Source organism: Eucalyptus grandis, chromosome 2 (genome assembly GCF_016545825.1).
Source record: "Eucalyptus grandis isolate ANBG69807.140 chromosome 2, ASM1654582v1, whole genome shotgun sequence".
Classification (NCBI taxonomy): domain Eukaryota; kingdom Viridiplantae; phylum Streptophyta; class Magnoliopsida; order Myrtales; family Myrtaceae; genus Eucalyptus; species Eucalyptus grandis.
Genome location: NC_052613.1, coordinates 6,206,613 through 6,225,637, shown reverse-complemented (window position 1 = coordinate 6,225,637; position 19,025 = coordinate 6,206,613). Strand labels below are relative to the sequence as shown.

At 40.4% G+C, this 19,025-nt stretch overlaps 1 protein-coding gene and 1 long non-coding RNA gene across 2 annotated transcripts; both read right to left on the bottom strand.

Annotated features, from left to right (window-relative positions):
- Positions 1 to 4,810: 4,810 nt before the first annotated feature.
- LOC120290963 lies at positions 4,811 to 5,817 on the bottom strand. Its single transcript, XR_005548763.1, has 4 exons — positions 5,783 to 5,817; positions 5,617 to 5,696; positions 5,428 to 5,529; positions 4,811 to 4,849 (listed from the first exon to the last, which is right to left on the bottom strand). It is a non-coding gene; the product is annotated as an uncharacterized LOC120290963 (long non-coding RNA).
- Positions 5,818 to 10,948: 5,131 nt separating this feature from the next.
- LOC104454633 (phenylacetaldehyde reductase) lies at positions 10,949 to 15,269 on the bottom strand. Its single transcript, XM_039306711.1, is given in 14 exon segments — positions 10,949 to 11,132; positions 11,267 to 11,395; positions 11,397 to 11,451; positions 11,701 to 11,754; positions 11,757 to 11,861; positions 11,947 to 12,148; positions 12,262 to 12,314; positions 12,317 to 12,379; positions 12,382 to 12,431; positions 12,919 to 12,962; positions 12,965 to 13,114; positions 14,687 to 14,773; positions 14,932 to 14,951; positions 15,131 to 15,269. Coding segments are annotated over 14 exon segments (1,335 nt in total).
- Between the last annotated feature and the right edge of the window lie 3,756 nt (positions 15,270 to 19,025).

The following is a 19,025-nucleotide window of genomic DNA, read 5'->3' as shown; positions in this document are numbered from 1 at the left end:
TTGCATCTGAAAGCCAAAATAATATCTGGCCAATTGCCTGCATTGTGGTTCCTGGCTTTGCATGTTTGGTCCTTGATTGGAAGTGGAAGTGGAAGTGGAAGTACTTTGGTAGTATTTTAATTTTTGTTTTCTGTTTTCTTGGAAACGTGTGAATGAAAATGAAAATTCTCTAACGGGATGAAAAATGGGAGTATATGCTTGTATTCCATCAAAGCTAAAATAGAATTTTTCTTTTTCCTTCAAAGATCTGTGCTTTTGTTAGAATGAATAAATACTGATACACCAAAAATGTCATTTTCAGCTTTGAACTCTTTTTTCATTCATAACATGCTTTCCATTGTCGTAAGGTTGTAAAATATTTCCAGTGTCTTTCCAAACGTGTTTTGAAGCTGCCGCATTCTGAAAATGTAAATGAAAACAGCATATACAAATTTTCTGGAAACCAATTACATGTTGCTCCTGAGAATTTTTTGTGCAACTAGTTGACACATTAATCGAAAGTTCATCCCTAGCGTGTCATTGATTGAGTATGGGTGTGCATTGTCCATGATGGATATTAACCTTCTTATTGGATTCCTTTGATATAGTTCGTCGAAGAAGAAAAGGACCAGGATATATGTTATGATGATGAAGAAGATAGTGCTGGAAGGGATGAAACAATATGAGTGATGTTGACTTTTTGCATCTGCTGGATCAGGTACTAGTATCAGAGCATTCGCTGTGATAGGCCTGAAAATCAACATTGTTGAAACTTTGTGAAACCTATAACATCAGGGCATGAGATTTCCTCTTTTTTACTGAAGCTATGTTGTTCGCTGTGCTTTATTTTCAAACCGAGCAGATCTTTTAAGACTATTGAGCACTTGAGTGACTTTTTCACCGGATAAGATGAAGTCATGTTTTATATATTCGTTTATGAGAATTTCCTGGTTTGTTTCCTGATGGTTAACTGGAGGATGCAGTATTAGCCTTCTGGCAGTCAGCTGAGATCCCCTTAAAATATATTTTAAAGTCTAATGTGCTGACTCACTCAGTATTATATCCTAATCCTGCTATTTGTAAGGACCAGCCAGGGCACATTGTAGAAGGAAATGAGGAGGAAAATCAAAGAAAATAGACAAAGATGTGAAGGACAACTCAGCAAACCTTGTTGTGAGGGATACAATGAGGTAAGTATATGGTGAAATTTTTTAATTAGATAGCTATGTAGTCTTGGATAGTGGCAGCACTTTTGATTATCAACATAAGCATGAAGGTTGAGTAATATGAATCACATTGAAGACATTCTGGCTTGCAGATATCTGAAGTTGGATCTACCTTTGTTGTGTTCTATGATGCTCAGGCCCATTTTGATAGTTTTGGGCTTGGGTTCCTTTGTTTGAGAACCTCTGACTATACTCAAGTGTTTAGTCTCTGTACTTGTGACAAATTTCATAGACAACGATGATGAATAAGCTTTTGAGAGATGCCAGCTATCTGTGAGATGAACTTATCTCTCTATGTTCTCCTTTTAAAATCCCATTTAATGGCGCCTGATGGAGTGGCTAATTCAAGTAAGTTTCTGGCTTGAGGTCTTTTGAATTTAGCAGCTCAAAATTTGGTCTTGTTTGAACTACAAAAATGAGCTATTCGTAAATTTGCTTCTCGAAATTTTTGCTGATAAATACAGGCAATTTTAGTTGAGTAATTGTGTTGCTGTCAACTGTTTTTTTTTCGAGGGGATAATGGACTAGCATAGTGTTTACTAATTGTTGTGATTGGTGCTTTTTCACATGTTTATCAGTGAGTCATGACTCACTGTAGTTTATTGAAAATGAAAAGTGACTTAAATTTTTAAAGAAGTTTTCCATAGTCATCACTTATCGTTGTTTATTGCTCTTTCTCGTTAGCTTCAGTAATGAGAGTTTCTTTTCCACCTAGTGCAGGATGAAAGTGAAGAGAATGCGAATGATGCTGAGTTGGTAAAGCGCCTGAACAAGCAGAGACGGCGAGCAATTGCTGCTGTTCATAGAGGAGGGAAGACCATTGCTTCTAGAAATTCTTACAAGGGACAAAGGTGGAAGGTCATCTCACAATTCCAAAATTCAAAAAACAATTAAGCTCCCGGTAGTGCACTTGGAAGAATTCAGCAGCATGTAGGGGCTGGAGGAAGGTGTGAGTTAAGACTTCGTATTATAGCATATTTCGCTAGGGAAGATAAAGGAGATTTTTGTGTATTGGAAGTATAGATAGGTGGCTATTTTGCTGCAGAATATGTAATAGTCAGTTACTGTAATGATGTTTATGTAATAGTCAGTTACCATATCAAAAGAAAAGCCACACATGCAATTTTGTACAAAAAGAGGAACTCTTCTAATATGTTGGTCATTACTTGTCATATGGAGATTGTGTGCAATTAATTTGTTATTTGCTGCTATTTCCTTGATGTAGTCATCTTCCAAAGGTTTCAATCTTTTTGAAGAGTTGTGCTGACTGTTAAGGATATGTAAGCTTTGTGGAGAAAACTTTGGCATGTACTGATTATCCTGTATTTTTCTATTGCAGTCTGAGGAACGAATGAGGAAAGAGATGGAAAGATTTGATCGTGAAAGAAGGAAGGAAGAAGAAAGGTTGATGCGTGAACAGCAGAGAGAGGAGGAGAGATTGCTACGTGAGCAAAGGCGAGAATCAGAGCGACGGGAGAAGTATTTACAGAAAATCTATTAAGGTAAGTATTTGAGCTTGATATTGCATTTTAACTAGTTAGTTTCTTTTGCTTTATTTGATTGGTTAAGCAGCATCTCTTCTTTTCTCTTTTCTTTACCAACTCTCTGGTTTTTTGTTTGGAAGGAGAAAAAGAGACAAAAGAAGAGCTTCATCGAGAAAAAGAAGCAGAGAGACGAAAAGCTACAGTGGAGAAGGCCACTGCTCGCAGAATTGCCAAGGAATCCATGGAGCTTATGGAGGATGAACAGCTGGAGCTGATGGAATTGGCCGCTGCAAGCAAGGGTTGCCTTCAATTTAATCTGAAACGTTTAGAAGTGAGGATCTGGTTTATATTTCCTTGCACTTGAATTTGCTTCATGCTGTCATTTTGTCGTAAAGGAGCTGATTTTGACATCTTGAAATTATAGCCAATAGATGCATAGATATGTATCTCCTGTTACTGTTTCTTATTTCTGTAGTTACACGGAAAAAAAAGAGTTTCTGGTTTGTTGTACGGTGCTATTATGGTAATTGAGTATACATGCGTATGTACATAAGCAGGCGCATGCCTCCATGTGTATGCGCGCACGCTTTCATTTTCATACATAAGCAGGCGCATGCCTCCATGTGTATGCGTGCACACTTTCATTTCATTTCCAGACCACGCGAAAAGCCTTATATTACCTTTGGCATACAACTCTACATAAGAGCGAAATGCAGGATCTTTCGACAATGCCTCGTCAGTCGGCAGTTTCAGCAGCCCCTCTTATTCCCATTCAACAATTACCTTCGACTAAAGCCAAACTAGGGCGCTCCTTTTCCCAGATGTGTTGAACTAGATAGTGCGTGCTTTTCATTTTGGTTTGCCAATTCATTACCCCTTTTCATGTTAATCTCCACAGTTCACTTGCAGAATAATTAGTTTTCAAATCAGAAGCAATGTCCAAATTACCAGAGCCATTGTGTCAATGAGAGGCGCACACGTCCCATACGACATCACGAGAGGTCGAAACCTCGCCTCTGACTTGATTTCCCGTTAGCAGATGAAACAATGCAGCCATCTACAAGCTGAGAGGAGAGAAAGATGAAATGGCGAGACTGGATCTTCAACCAAAGTTAGACCCCAGTGCAATGAGGAGGCTCCTCCTTGCTCGAATACTGGCTTTTAACCCAGAGGAATCCTAGCGCGCTCCTTCTTCCCCAGATGTGTTGAACCGATAGTGTATGCTTTTCATTTTAATTTGAAAGTTCGTTATTCTTTTTTCATGTTAATCTTCTTAATTCACTGACAGAATTATTTGTTTTCAAATCAGAAGCGATGTCCAAATTACCAGAGCCATTGTGTCAATTAAGAGGTTCAGTGTCCCATACTTCTTCACGAGAGGTCGAAACCACGTCTCTGACTTGATTCCCCGTTGAAGCAAGACGAAACAATACAGCCATCCACAAGCTGAGAGGAGAATTCGAAAAAGATGGAAAGGGCTAGAGTGGTTCTTCAACCAAAGTTAAAACACTACTGTGCGTTGAAGAACAAACCACCAATGAAAGATTCCAAGTGGTGAAAATGTTCTCTGTTCAATGACGGAAAAGGTGCATCACACGTCCCAGATTCTTAATAATCATCTCCTGCACATGGGAAGAAATCTTGATCCAGCTAAACATTTTTCTTAGGTTGAGAAATTTGCTCGAAGGATTGAAGTTGGGCAAGCATCGCATAAATGCATATTACCAGGCGTCATACGCATATTGCAACTCACTCAAAGCAGCATGTTTAACTACTAACCAACTGGAAAAGGTAGTATCACGCAACAAAAGATGTGTTGAAAATGGGCATAGATTTTTCCTGTGACTTTCAAAGAGTTTGCTGGTTTGTTCCATCCAAGCACCGGCAATGATTTGACCATTATTGTGATGAAGATATATGGGTGGCAGCACTAAGCGCCAAAATATATGCTAGGTACAAAGGGAAATCAGAGAACAGCATTCGCTTCATTTTCTTGCGCTAGCTCAAGATCACCACAGCCGCAGCCACTGCCACTCCAACAGCACCTTCTGCCAATATGGCACCATTCGCTACTGTCTTGCTGCCTGAAGAACTTGGCGTGAACCCCAGTTCAGAGAGTTTATGCAAGATTGCATAATCTCTGAAAATTGCATCCTCATCCTACCACATGCTTGACAACATTAGGGAAAGAAGAGCATAGCAAAAGAAAACGAGGAGGAAAAGAAGCACGGTATCAAATTGTCCGTTTGTCTCTTTTCAAGGTCGTGCCAACCACTATGAGAGAGTGCCAGGGAACAACAACCAATTCAAATATCAAATCAGGTGTTCCCAGTAGCACAAAGATGATGCTCTAGCCTAGAGGTTTCAGGGAACCACATAATATATCCATCCCAACACATGTATGTATCTACCCAACATTTGATGTGCGATCTCATCATGAATATTTCCTGGTCTCTACATAGAAGATAGTGATGGAAGAGACTGAATGCTTACTTTTAAGCATCACAAGCCTACACAGCATAAATTCCATGAAAACACTTTTCCATCTCTTTTTCATTCTCGGCAAAACCAAGACAGTAGCATCAAAGGGTTATAGACCATGAGCATAAGGAAACGAAATAGTGGTGTGGGCGGGGTAGTTTCATCAAAAACAAATTTACAAAAGGAAACCATATAACTGCAATTCAATTTTATAGATTTATCGATGGAGTCACAGACCACTCGAAAAGCTTATTTACCTTCGCATACAACTCAACATAAGGGCGAAATGCAGGATTTTCCAGCAATGCCTTGTCAGTTGGCAGTTTCAGCAGCCCCTCTGCTTCCCTTTCAACAACTCGCTGTATCAAAATGATCAATTAGTATCTGGCTCTATAATGCTCCAGCCGAAACTTAGAAATGCATCCAGTGAAAAGATGAAATCTTACACAAAATAGGAATTATCAAACTTAAGGGGTTCCTGAGTCCAAGGACCATCAAATCCAGATCTTTCCTAGTGTGCCCTTCCCTAGACACAAGAATAAAAAAATAACAAGTGTGGTTACGCATCCCCAGCTGACCTTGAATGTAAATCCAAGCAGAAATAGAAATTACCAGTGTATGAGCCCCTGATAAGGCCACTATGTCCTGTCCGAGAGACCCATCCTGTAAAAGATGTCCCTTAGATGTGAGGACCTACATCCAGCAATGACAAGTTTAGAAAAATTTCGAATACCCTTTAAGCAAAATGTGTGTATTTCACCAATAAGAGAATTATAACGCATGAAATATCTCCTATGGATTTAGAGCTATGGTAAGGTATGGATAGGCAGTGGATTGTTAAACGTGAATATCACAAATCGATAAGCTAACCAAGCGGTTGAAGGCCTCCTTTCATTTGAGCCTCCTTTCCATCAGCTACAGTGAGTTGCAGATATAAAATATCATGTGAAAGCATGAGTAGTAATATTGTTTTTAATATAATCAAACATCCCCTGAAAACATGGTCATAATGAGTCTCATACACATATAGTCTCTCACCTAATGGCTCAGTTTTTCTTTATATACATGTTGTCTCTGTCCACATCACAGCTTAAACTTTTAGGCTGGATATTCTAGCACTGTTTCATATGACAGATCAAGAGTTCAAATCCCAGCACTTCTCTCTCAAGTCATTCTTTGTAGTGAGTTCACAACAGCTGACTCATGCGAAATAGGCACCGTGCCCATTTTGCTTTGTGCAGTTCTTAATCTGAAAACTTACTGACATTTAGATGGGATGTACAACATTTGAATGTCAGTTAGCTCCGATACCTCTTTTTCCACTGCGCTTCTTATCTCATTCAAATCATTCCTCTGGAAACTTACTAATTGATATTCAGATTAGATGGACATACATTTCAAAACTAACAGGCCACAACCAAGAAAAATACCAGTTGAACTAGACAGAGTGGAGATTTCCTATAAGCAACTGAGAACTAAATTCCCAGAGAACTAAAAATAAGATAGATAAAGATTTGCTCCTAAAGCATCTGAAAATAGAGAATTTGTGGTTATGCCAATAAGGGCTTCACCATGCATGCATACAGCTTTTGAAGATGTTGCATGCTGAGGGCAGAAAACATCAAAGTTACATGGCAAAAAATAGTAAGTCTTTTTTCAAACTAAGCTTGTTATATCAACAATGATTTTGTCCGCCATTTGGGGAGCCAACTGTGATATGTAAAGACAGAAGAACCAATCCTTTTTACACAGTCTTTTCACCTGGTATAGATCTGCATGTGTAATCCCCTAGCATTTGGACTTCACCTCCTCTGTATCCAACAGAAAAGCAAATGTAAATATACTGACTGAAGTTATATCTCAACCGCATTCGTAAAAAACTCTACTCATCAAACCTATGACCTTATCCATGATGGGTTCCTAAACTTGTATGGCTTGAAACTATCAGAAACATAACATATCTACAGGTTGACTCATGTAAAACATATGCAACAGTCTTAGGATTTCCTTGTTCAACAATCATGGAAGCATTAGACAGAATACTAAACCACCCATGTTAAGTGTGCTCTCGTAAACTGAACATAGGATAATACATATACCTCAACTTTATGAGAACTGTAGGGATTTCTTTTTAAAAGAACAATGTCTTGAGTAATAATTATCTTCATGCATTCTATCCTGATGAATATTGCAAATATATCTAAACTTGGTTAAATGAACCTAGCAAGTAACAAAAGTAAATCAGAGTATGCAGATTAATTTCCACTGATAAGTTCACAGGATACAGTTAGCCAACTATAATGGCAAACGCACTGCTTGGCCTTTCAAGAACTTGTGAGCACATAGCATCATGATACAATAAAATGGAGTGCAAACATACTTGCTAGAATGCTGCAGCAGAACATGGTAGATGGGATCTTGTGAAGACTCTTGAGGTGAGAGCTTGAGAAATTGCAAAGAATGTGAAGCACGCTAGACACTGAGATAAGAATCACATCATAATGCACATAAATGTCAGCTGAGAAATCAATCAAAGCATTTTTCCTGTTAAACAACTTAAAGTGGCTTTTGTGCCACTTGCACTACAAAAGAAGAAGCCAAAATCCTGTTGAGAGAATTTAAGTCATACCTGCCTAGGTAGATAAGAAGCAATGTCCAAAGTAAAGCGCTAAAAAGTTCAATTCCTTTTACCAAACCCAAGCCTGAAGACATATTAATTGTAAGCATGCACTGCAAATTCTTCATAGAAGTCCATATAAAAAACTTCAACAACAAATGAAATATATCATCTTGCATTGACCGACGCAATTATTTATTCACTTCTATATTGTGACAAAATCACCACAGGGCGGACCTACAATATCTGCAGATGCTCAACAGCAAGAAAAATTGAGAAAAACAGCACCATTTGAAGGCAAGATGGCCTACAAATGGCCCAAGATACTTGCCACAAACGACGTACAAGAGATAAAGCAATACCTGCTGCAGATGTATCTATAAACTTAAACATCAGAAGTGTCATTTCTAACCCTAGCAGCAACAGATGCCATTCCCTGACTCACCTAAACTACCACCAAGAAATTCATCGAAGCATGACGAGAACGCTCCGAGAGAATACTAAAATAGCCCCCCATCACAGTTCTCACCAAAAAATATCGTATTTCCCGCTTCTTTCTCACCTCATAAATAAAAACACGCATTTTCGAAGGCTCCATTAGCTCCTTCAAAATTTCACCCCACAAATGCAATCTACAGATTTCTGTACAAGTCTGCAATATAAGATTATTGCATAGAACAGTCCCCCGACAACCCATTCTAGAGTTTTTCTTATCCAAAGTGCCATGCTACATGACAGAATTAACTGAGAGCCTTGTTGATGTAGAGAAACGGCACAAAAGGTTCATTTTCCTGAATTCCACTTGACACGTTCTTGAGCTCACATAGTACATGGTTAACCAGCAACAGTAAGCAACCTAGAAAAAGTTCCAGTTTCTCCATCTTCGACAATGGAAAGCATGTTATGAATGAAAAAAGAGTTCAAAGCTGAAAATGACATTTTGGTATCCAGTATTTATTCATTCTAACAAAAGCACAGATCTTTGGAAGGAAAAAGAAAATTTATTTACAGCTTTGATGGAATACAAGCATATACTCCCATTTTTCATCTCGTTAGAGAATTTTCATTTTCATTCACACGCTTCCAAGAAAACAGAAAACAAAAAAATTAAAATACTACCAAAGTACTTCCACTTCCACTTCCACTTCCAATCAAGGACCAAACATGCAAAGCCAGGAACCACAATGCAGGCAATTGGCCAGATATTATTTTGGCTTTCAGATGCAAGAGAATGAAGATGATCGTGAGAAAAGGAGCTGACAGAAGCCAAGAATGACAAAGAGTAAAATCCATGGAAGGAATAAGACTAAATAGGCACACTCCTAAGGGTCCAAGCATGAACCAGAATAATCAATTATGGTGTCAGCCACTAGGTCTAACACCAAATTAAGCAGTTGGACAACACAATGTTAACGATTTGCAAATCATCGTGAATCACTATACCTTGTCCATATCATCTTGCTCTTTTCTAGTAAACCCACTAGCAGCAAGTTCTTTGTCCAGAAAACCAACAGATTTGCTTATTGAATAAAACAAGGTCTACTGCTTCCTTCTGAATCTTCCTCTGAATTCTACTGAGTGGAATCCCAATGCAAATGTGCTCCATCCTTATCCGACTATAAACCTTAACATGAATTCTACTGTGGAATCCAAAAAAAAAAAAAAAGAACCTTCCGACGTACGGGAGTCGCTAATGGGGTGCCTATCGGTGGGGCTTGGGAAGGCGACGGCGGGAGGCAACGGCGTCCGCGTTCAGAGCAGGGGCGATTCGCGGAGGAAAAGAGAGGAGAGAGCGACCTTCGTTCGCGGAGAGGGAGGCCAAAACGCGATCAGGGGTTCGTCGGCGTCGGGGTTAGCCAGCGGGTGCCCGCAGAGGAAAGAGGGAGAGAGCGGAGCAGAGGTCGCGAGAGGGAGGCGCAGCGCGTCGGCGACGGCCTCGGGGGCGGAGGCGGAGGGTGGACGGAGGCGTCGACGGACGTCGGCGTCGGCGTCCGCATCGGAGTTGGGGGCGACGGAGGCAACCGACGAAGGGCGTCGGCGACGGAGGCAACCAGCGGAGGAGAGCAGACGCGTCAGCGGGAGGTGGAAAGGGCGCCGGCGAGGCGTCAGCGTCGGCGTCGCGGGCAACCAGCGGAGGAGAGAGCGTCGGCGTCGGCGTCGCGGGCAACCAGCAGAGGAGAGAGAGCAGAGGTGTCGGCGGGGAGGTGGAAAGGGCGTCGGCGTCGCAGGCAACCAGCGGAGGAGAGAGAGCAGAGGAGGGGAAGAGCATTCGGAGAGAAGCCCTGCGATTTTGTTCTCTCGCAAAACGGAACGGAGAACGGGAGAACGGGGAAAGAGAGAAAGAGAGAAGAGAGAGAGGACGAGTGGACATGTCGCAGAGGAGAGCAGAGGGGAGAGAGCGTCAGAGTGGTGGGCCCACGAGCGGCGCGCGCAAATTTTAAACGCCTGACATCCTCGCCTACGTGGAGCCACGCGTCGATTGCTCAGTGGTTTAACCCACTGCCTACGTGTTGGGTTAAACCCACCCAATATTTTCTCGACATTACTGCACAATTACATTTCGTTTCGACTTTTCTTTGAGCCAAAAGGTTCGTATTGCTTCAGTAATCCTAAGCAGCGCCCAAGTTCAAGAGGAACTCTTCCAGCTCCTCATGAGTAGCTTTACTTTTTTTTTTTTTTGGACAATATGAGTAGCTTTACTTTAAGCTTTGAGATATTAATTTAAAATTTTCTTTTATATTTATAGGAAGTATCAACTAGTTGTACTTATCTAATTCTTAATTTGGGATAAACGATATTTGATCCCTTAATTTATGTTTTTTTTTTTGCTGGACCTTTTCTTGGATATATTGAGCCCTTCAATTCTCTTGATTTTTCCAATAAAATATTTTCAATATTATCACACTCAATTATCATGCTATTGTTATTGAATATTAAAACAAATTTGCATACAATGACTATAAGATAGACATTCAGCATTGCATCATCTCGTCAAGTTTAGAGATGGAAAGCTTTATTCAACAAGAGTACAAGAGACCATATATGGTTCGACCATGATAACTAGATGAAATATACAATACATTATCAATAACCTTTTAAGTATGCTATGAGGCCGTCATCAATCAAGAAAGCTAGCTCAAATAGAGATTCCGCCTTCGACCTTAAGGCTCCCAACGATGTCGCTTAGGCCGACCTTGAAGAAAAAGCTCAAAAGAGAGGAAACCTTTCTCCTTGACAACAGTTTCTTTTATGCTAACCTCCAGAGGTATGAAATTCACACCCAAACCTTCTACTTTTTCCCTAGATATCCGATGAGCCACCACAGCAGGCTTGTCGTCTTCACATATGTGTTCAAAACACATGATTCGTGCATCGGTTAACAATAGTGTATATGCTCGACATAAGAACATTTCTCGACTTGCTCTTAAGAGAAAAAAGTCAACTTTTAATCTATGGAGTTGAACAAAAACGGGAACTTACTTTTTGGGAGGCGCAATGTGGGATAGAGATGGTGCAAGATCTTTGACATGTCAGGACGGTGCATTACTCCTCCAACTATGCAATATCTGCCGCTGGCTGAAGAGTTTTCAAGAGCTTGAATATGTGCTCGCGACGTCTCGGACATCAACAAATCCGTAGGATGCATTGGGAAATTCTTTAGTTCCTACATCATACGTCTCGATTAGTCCCATTGCTGGCACTATTTTTGATGGAAAATCAATTTCCTTGAGCAACCGTGTTTCTTCTTGCACATGGAAATGGATTGCATCTAATTATGCAATTATGACATTGAATCAATCCTCCCTGGTCAATCTCAGAATTTAAAAGAGATGCCAAATGCTGACATGATGTGTGAAGAAAGAATCATTTCATGGAAAATAGTTCGTGTGACATAGAAACCATCAAGTAATACCGTTGACAAAGTTCAATATCAATTCCACCGACAGATTGACTGTAGGCTGCAAAGAGGGCCAATCACATGTCCTGGGTTCATCACGACCAGGTCGATCCTCTTCTCTTTAGCAAATTCCCAAGCAGCCTTCTCCGCCAAGGTTTTGAGAGCATATACCAAAGCTGAAAATATCAGAGCCACAACAATGTGATGAACGAACTGACAGACAACGGACCAAGCAAAGAGACCAACAATATCAAGAAAAACCATCTTACTACCTTGATTCCTCGCAGAAAACCGGATCCGAGAACCATGTTTCATCAACCACCACACCAGAGGTCAGAGGTTTTCCATTGAGCACTACTGCAGCCATGGAGGAGGTCACAACCACCCGCTTGATAGAAGGGACTTTTGCACATGATTTGAGAACGTTTAAGGTGCCTCTGACTGCTGGATCCACTATTTCAGCCTGCAACATGAAGGAGGTCATCAGTACGATTTGCCAAATCATCCGAGTAATATCGGATCACCTATCATATGAATCTACAGTACAAAGCGGAAGGAACTGATATGTGCAGACACCTGGGGATCCGAAGCTGAGAAAACCACAGGTGATGCTGTATGAAAACAGCTCCGCACCCATCGACTATCGAGTCAAAGGACCCTTCTTCTAGCAAATCTGCTTTAAACAAATGCAGCTCTCCTTGGCCCCTTCAAGTGCCAGAAGATGTTGTGCCTCCGTGAATCATCTGCTTATATGCACATACCAGAATGAATTAGATCTGATAGATCACAATCTAAGTCCCTTCATATAGAATGAAATCAAGTTATGAATCATGAAACATGCTAGTACTTGATCTTGACTTGAGTTGCAACATATCCACATCTATAAAAACCAGGATTAAGAAATAATGGATTCAAATATTGCAAGGGATTAATTCTTTAGGCAGTGAACTCAACATGTTAAATTGCCAGAGCTCCAAAAGCACATAGACAAATCAGTATATGCGTACAAATGCAGTTATGCACTTCCAAATACATACACGCATATGCGAGTGAATCCAAATGGGAAGAGACGATTAGAAAAGCACACTTTCTGATAAAAACGGAATCTGGTAGAAAGTCTATGCATCGGAATGATTCAACTAAGAAACTGTATCATACTCTAAGAATAGAGTGCACCACCCGAGAATCCCAAAAAAAAAATTAAGAACAAGACATGAAGATGAAACGATGAACTTACTGGTGTCGCGGATGGTCGCTTTGACTGTATAGCCCCTTTAAGTGAAGCTATAAAGTTGATGAGCCATGATGCTACGTAACCAGCCCCTCCGGTTACACAAACCACCTTCTCTGTTGTGTCTATTTTCCTCTCCTCTCCTATCCTTGGAGCTGAATCTTCTACTGGTCCTTGATGGTCTATAACATTTGCATTCTATATTTAAGGAAGAAAAAAAATCATCTATGATTGCTTTCAGATAATGTTCAACTTGAATAATTTTCAACACTCACATGTCTCGCCAACTTAAACTTCTTCAATCAGAGAAGATAGATGGAGAAACTTTGAATCATCACCTATTTTAGACCACAAGAGTTAAGCACTGGGACAAATTTATCCGATCCCTTAATCAAGCTCATGATTTATGATTAATTGGTCCGAACAATTTATAGTTATGCTATATAGTGAGTGCTTCATTTGCATTAAACACTTATTTTAAGTAATTTTATGTGGTTTTATTGAACACTTTTGCATTTCCAGAAATCATCTCAGCTGTTTTATTCTGTTAATTTAAACAAGGTTTAATTCTCACGATATTGTGTTTTTGCATTTTTTTTTTTCAGAAGACTCTGGCTTCTTACAAATCCGCCCATCCACTGGACGTTTCTTTCCTAGACTATTACTTTGGCAAAATGCTTTAATTTTCGTTGTGGGTTTATGTGTATTTCTTTGTTAAAAAGTTGTATTCTCTGGATATTTGAATTTTTCAGTTACCGTGTGGAAGAAATAGTTTGTACTTTACGTGTCTTTAATTTGTGAGGTTTTGCAAGTTTTCCTCTTAACTTGGTTACCGATCATGCATTGCATTGGTATGCAACCCCATGGTTCGTATTGCTTTTTCAGCTGGAAAGGAGGCACAGAGTCGGTCTCCAAGAATTGATTGAGCAGTTAAATGCCTCAATTGGAATTCTTACAAAATCGGGTTCAGATAATGGTGTTTTTCACTAAAATAATCTTGGGATTCGTGCGTATCCCCTGCTCACTGATGTCGATGCTAAGACTTCCCATTTGAGGTCATTCCAAAATGGTCATCAACCATGAAGCGTTTCGACTCGTTTCTCTCTTGCTGCATCCTCCCGGGGATTTCCAGCATAATCCGCTCTTGAGACTCTTGTTCGGCACCTAGCCTTATCCTTCGTGGGGCCTAGATCTATAAAAAACTAGTTGGATTCTAAGGGCTGGGTCCGGTTTTCTCTGTTTCACTTCCCTCTCGTCCGAAGGTTTTATACACTACTCCTCGGTTCCATTTCTGAAACTTGATCTTCATTGAAGAGGACCTGCACACATTCCACGTCATGCTAGCCTGGAAACTGCGGATGTGACAAGAATTGAACATCCGTGAATGATACTATAAGCAGTTAAAGAACATAGGAAGCTTTCCCTCTGATCACTGGATAGTAGTGATCATTAATTTTGCTTTGCAGCTAATTTTCAGTGCACACGAAACGCATAACTAAACTTTCCATCAGAACTCATCATTCACCAATACCAGCTGCCAGCCATTGAGATGTAAATCCACAAAAATGCTGAGTGTCATGCAAAACAGAGCACAACAATCTGAAGGGCTCTCACTATGTTTGTGCTGCTGGTATGCATAGCAAAACTCAGACATACCCACCTCGTTTTTCCTTTGTTTTCTAGACGAGGGAAGTCGTGAGATTAAAGTCATGTGTAATTAGACAGATTCATTAAACTTCCTGAAAAGAATGTACTTAACTTGCGATGAACCAAGTCAAAGATCGTGACCGCTTTGTTTCGTTTGATCCGCTCAGCTTCCTCGATCTCCTCTTTCTTCTTTTCCCAGATCTCCTTCTCCTGTGAGGACGAGAACATTTCCAGACAAGGCCTCTCGAGTAACGAAGTAAAATCTATCAGCTCGTCGAGATCTTAAGACGAAAATAACTCCTTCGATAACCAGCTGTTGCCTGCTATTTCGAAGAACAAATCATTCATAAACTAGTTGTCCAACTCACCGTGGATATCCAACCTCTTCCTACAAATAAAACAAGTGCACATGCGTAGATGCTCCATATGATATTCGATTTTAGAAAATCAAAAAGCGAGAATCCCAATTGACAATAACACCGTACGATCGCGAGTGACTGAAAAAAGGCACAAAAGGCAACAAAGGCACAAAAGCACAAGAAAGATGAGAGATTTACGTCGAGGTACCCTTTGGCGTCGGAGGGCCGAGCGAGTCGCAACAGGAGACAGACGGATTACGTCTTTGAGACCCCGAGATTGCGTCCTTTGTCCAAGTCCAGACCCCGACTCTGCTCCGCTGCAGAGCTCCAGAAACACCGTTCACCATCCGGCAGCCCACTGCCCCGCGATTCCATCGCTCTGCAATTTCAAAGACAATCAAAGCTGGACTTCATGGAAGGGCGAGGAAAGGGCCGTCGGACTCAATAGGACGGCAGAAAGTTTGTCTTTTTGTTTAAAATAACGGGAACTTATGAGAGCGCGCATAATAAAATTTTGTTTTTCTATTTCTTTGTTCTTCTATTTTAGGAGCATGTTTGAAATATAAATTCGTTTAAAAACGCAATTTCATTTTCTAATTTTAGAATAGAAATTTGTTTCAAAAATAGATTTGGAACAAAAATTAGAAGCTAATATATTTCTAGAACAAAATAAGAAATGGAAACTCTTCTCACCGTTCATTATTGTCACTGCTCGCCACCCGCCCCATAAGAGAGAGTAGATATTTTTAAGTAAAAATAACTATTGTATAAAAAAAAAAAAAATGGGAACTTTAAACAAATAGTAAACAGTACGTACGTTCTTCCTCTTTTTGACGACAGTGAATTCTTTTTCAAGAACGCAACTCCAAGGCTTCAATCAATCTCTCTAAGACTACAATAGATCTGTGGCAAATAAGATATGTCAATTTCCTGATGTCCTGTATCTTCAAGCCCGTTTCTGCCTTTTAGAATTCGATACTTCATGGATATGTTATCCGTTTCCTTCACCCAAAGAACACAAAACTATTTTTCATTCAACCTCTCCCTATTGCTCAGAAACTATCCGGAGCATCAAGATTTGGTTGTGGAGCCTGTTGATCAACTAGCATAGTCACATCATTGCTCATTCAAGAACCTTTAATTGAAGTGCCTTGATTCCCACAAAGATGTCAATGTCTTTTCTGAGTTGAAAACGTTGTTTCCTTGTTTTTTCTGACTCGTGCAAAAAAGTCTCCCCACCTTACCCACCTTCCATTTGCACGGCCTGTGGTTTGTTTTGCCCCGATAACATTTGTAATTTACCAATTTTCATCACTCTTCAAATAAAGAAAAGGGCCTTCAATTAATATATATATTTGGTACGTTACCAACCTTTTTAATTTTAGGGGCCACAGACCATTCAAACCGTGTCCTTGTATTAGCATTTAGAATTTGGATCTCATAAGCCATTTATGCCATTTTGCGTTGAGGGGTGTCGATTCGGGGACTACTCTATTCATAGCACATTATGATCGGGCTCATAAGAGATCTCTTGTTCGCATAGCATCGTGTTCGAGACAAGTCCGAAATTTACTACCTCCTTCACTTGTAAGTTACCATAGCGGATCAGATATGAGAAAAACATGTGCGCAGGAGAGGGAGCCTATCTGACCAAAGGAGGGAAGGAGTGAGGGAGGAATCAATAGTGACCATATAGGAAGACAAATAAGGTTTGAAAAAATTCGAATTCACAATTTCGTGCAATCGATATCATGTGAGATATTGTGAGATCACTTTGTTAAAAGTTTAAATTTTCGTAATAATGTGTGGTGTAACATTTAAGTATTTAATCAATAAAGTGACAATGTTTATATTAAGAAGACTCTCTCTCTCTCTCTCTCTCTGCTCCTATGAAGCGAGACCCAGACCCAGCATGGAGTTCGGTGGCTCTGTACGAAGAGGCTAAAAATGGAGGCCAATGGCTAACCCAACTAGGCGGAGTGGCTCTTCTCCTATCACCGTTTTTCTACCTCCCTAATTAACATTTTCAATTGAAGTCGTGCATATACTGAAGAAATATTATCCACATAAATAACTAATTAATCAATAATAATCAAATCCATATATGACTATAAAGACCAATGTGGCACCCCCGAACGGCCCCGATCCGTTGGGGTCGCCACATATCACTTGCTTTCTCTCGAACTAAAGGTCTATTGCTCGATACCATTCACTGTGGCACCCCTCAACGACCCCCAATCTGTTAAGGTCACACATCGTTTCCTCTACCTAGATATCCCTTTTCTTTATCAATGGACTTCCGAGAAGTCATATGGGGGTTCTTTCATACACTTGATTGGTCCCTACGCAAAAGTATGGTGAAAGCGTATCCAACAACTCCCTTCTCTATATTCAGAAATGATGCACACCAACTAAACATTTTATAAGTTAAACTCGAACACTTTTATTTACTTAAACTAGATGGACATTTTCGGTCGATTCACCAAAAGCCGTAGTTTTCTATACCTGGCTATACTTCAAAATATAACGGACGTCTTTTCCAACAGTCATATACATAAAGTCCATCGATTAGTGTCGGCGTTCAAAAAATTCCTTCATCTGCTGTCCTCCCCATTGTGGTCACTCCCACACCACTTGTTTCCCCATCGTCGTCTTCGGGTGGTGGTGGTGGGGCCCTAGAGTACGTCCATTCTCCGAACATACAAGACAACGAACTCGATGCACGGGCCCCAAGGGTAGGCTAGTGTCGATAGTCAATATCACCCTCACCAGGATGAATGTCAGTCCAGCGGTGTGACCATGATACTCTGGCTCCCACCGCAAATCGATAGGGATCCCATAGAAAGTACGAGGAGGTGTGGGCGGTAGAGGCATCTTGTCTAAGTACGAAATGTTAGTTCCCAAAATGGGTGAGTACAACCACCAACGAGTTGAAGATCTACCAAGCTATACTATGCAAGCAATCACAATCCAAGTCCAAGCAAGATAGATAGAACAGGTAATCAAAGAATGAGTGTGCATCAGATCGATAAGACTTTTGAAAAGCAATGGCAATGCAGTTTCAAAACCAGAATGTATCATTTTAGTCACACAAGTCGATTATAGGACCAAACTGTTATGACACGTCCCATTCCATGCCACACAATTTAGTCCTATAATCGGACACACACACACACTTAGTAGAGCCATCAGTTTAATATTCAAAGGTTTCATCCCGAAAGGATCAATATTTGCGTCCTTTCGGGATTTCGCACCCAACCTAGCGTCGCGAAAGCCTTTGACATTCAGCCACTAGGCCACCAGGCATCCGGGCGTGTTTCGTTACATCTCTTAAGCATCTCGCACCCCACCTCGGTGTCACGAGGAATCTCCGGGCACGCCATGAAAATGGTTACCCCTACCCTCTAGAATTACGTATCGACATACCATCGGGCATCCCGATGCTCCTGGGAAAACCTCGGGCACTACGGACCCCGTGCATCCAAAGGACATCGACTAATTTGAGCCTTCAGACCTCCCGACTCCTGAGGCATCATTGACCCGAGAGTCCAACGGCAACATTAACATCTTAAATTATTTCAATACCAAAACACTTTCAATGTAACAACGGCAAGCTTTGAAATCATATGCCACTTCTATGTCAATAAAACCAATGAACAAAACTCGGCAATAAAGTATTAAGCCCATAGGTCCACTCCCACGGCTAAACTTCCAATGCATTTAAAAAAAAAAGAAGAAAAATCATAAATCGTGTTTGCAACTCTCGTCCAAAATTGAAAAGAGTTATCAAAACAAATAAATTTGAATTCGGCACATTGGCAAGTCTAAACCTCACTCCCGACTTAGTAGTTTATAAAAATTGGTTCACATCAAAGTTTGAGATTTCGAGAATGCCAAAAGCTTTTTTTTTCTTTTCTTTTTGAAACGTTGATGGACGGCACCTCAGTATATAAAGAATTTCAGCAAGGTCGGAGGTTTTCCAAATCAATTTATGACCAAATTTTGTTCAAAAGCAATAACCAAATTTAAAAACTCGTAAAGTAAACCGAGATATCAACCCGACCTTCAATGGTTTGGACAAATCGATACAAAACTCGAAAATT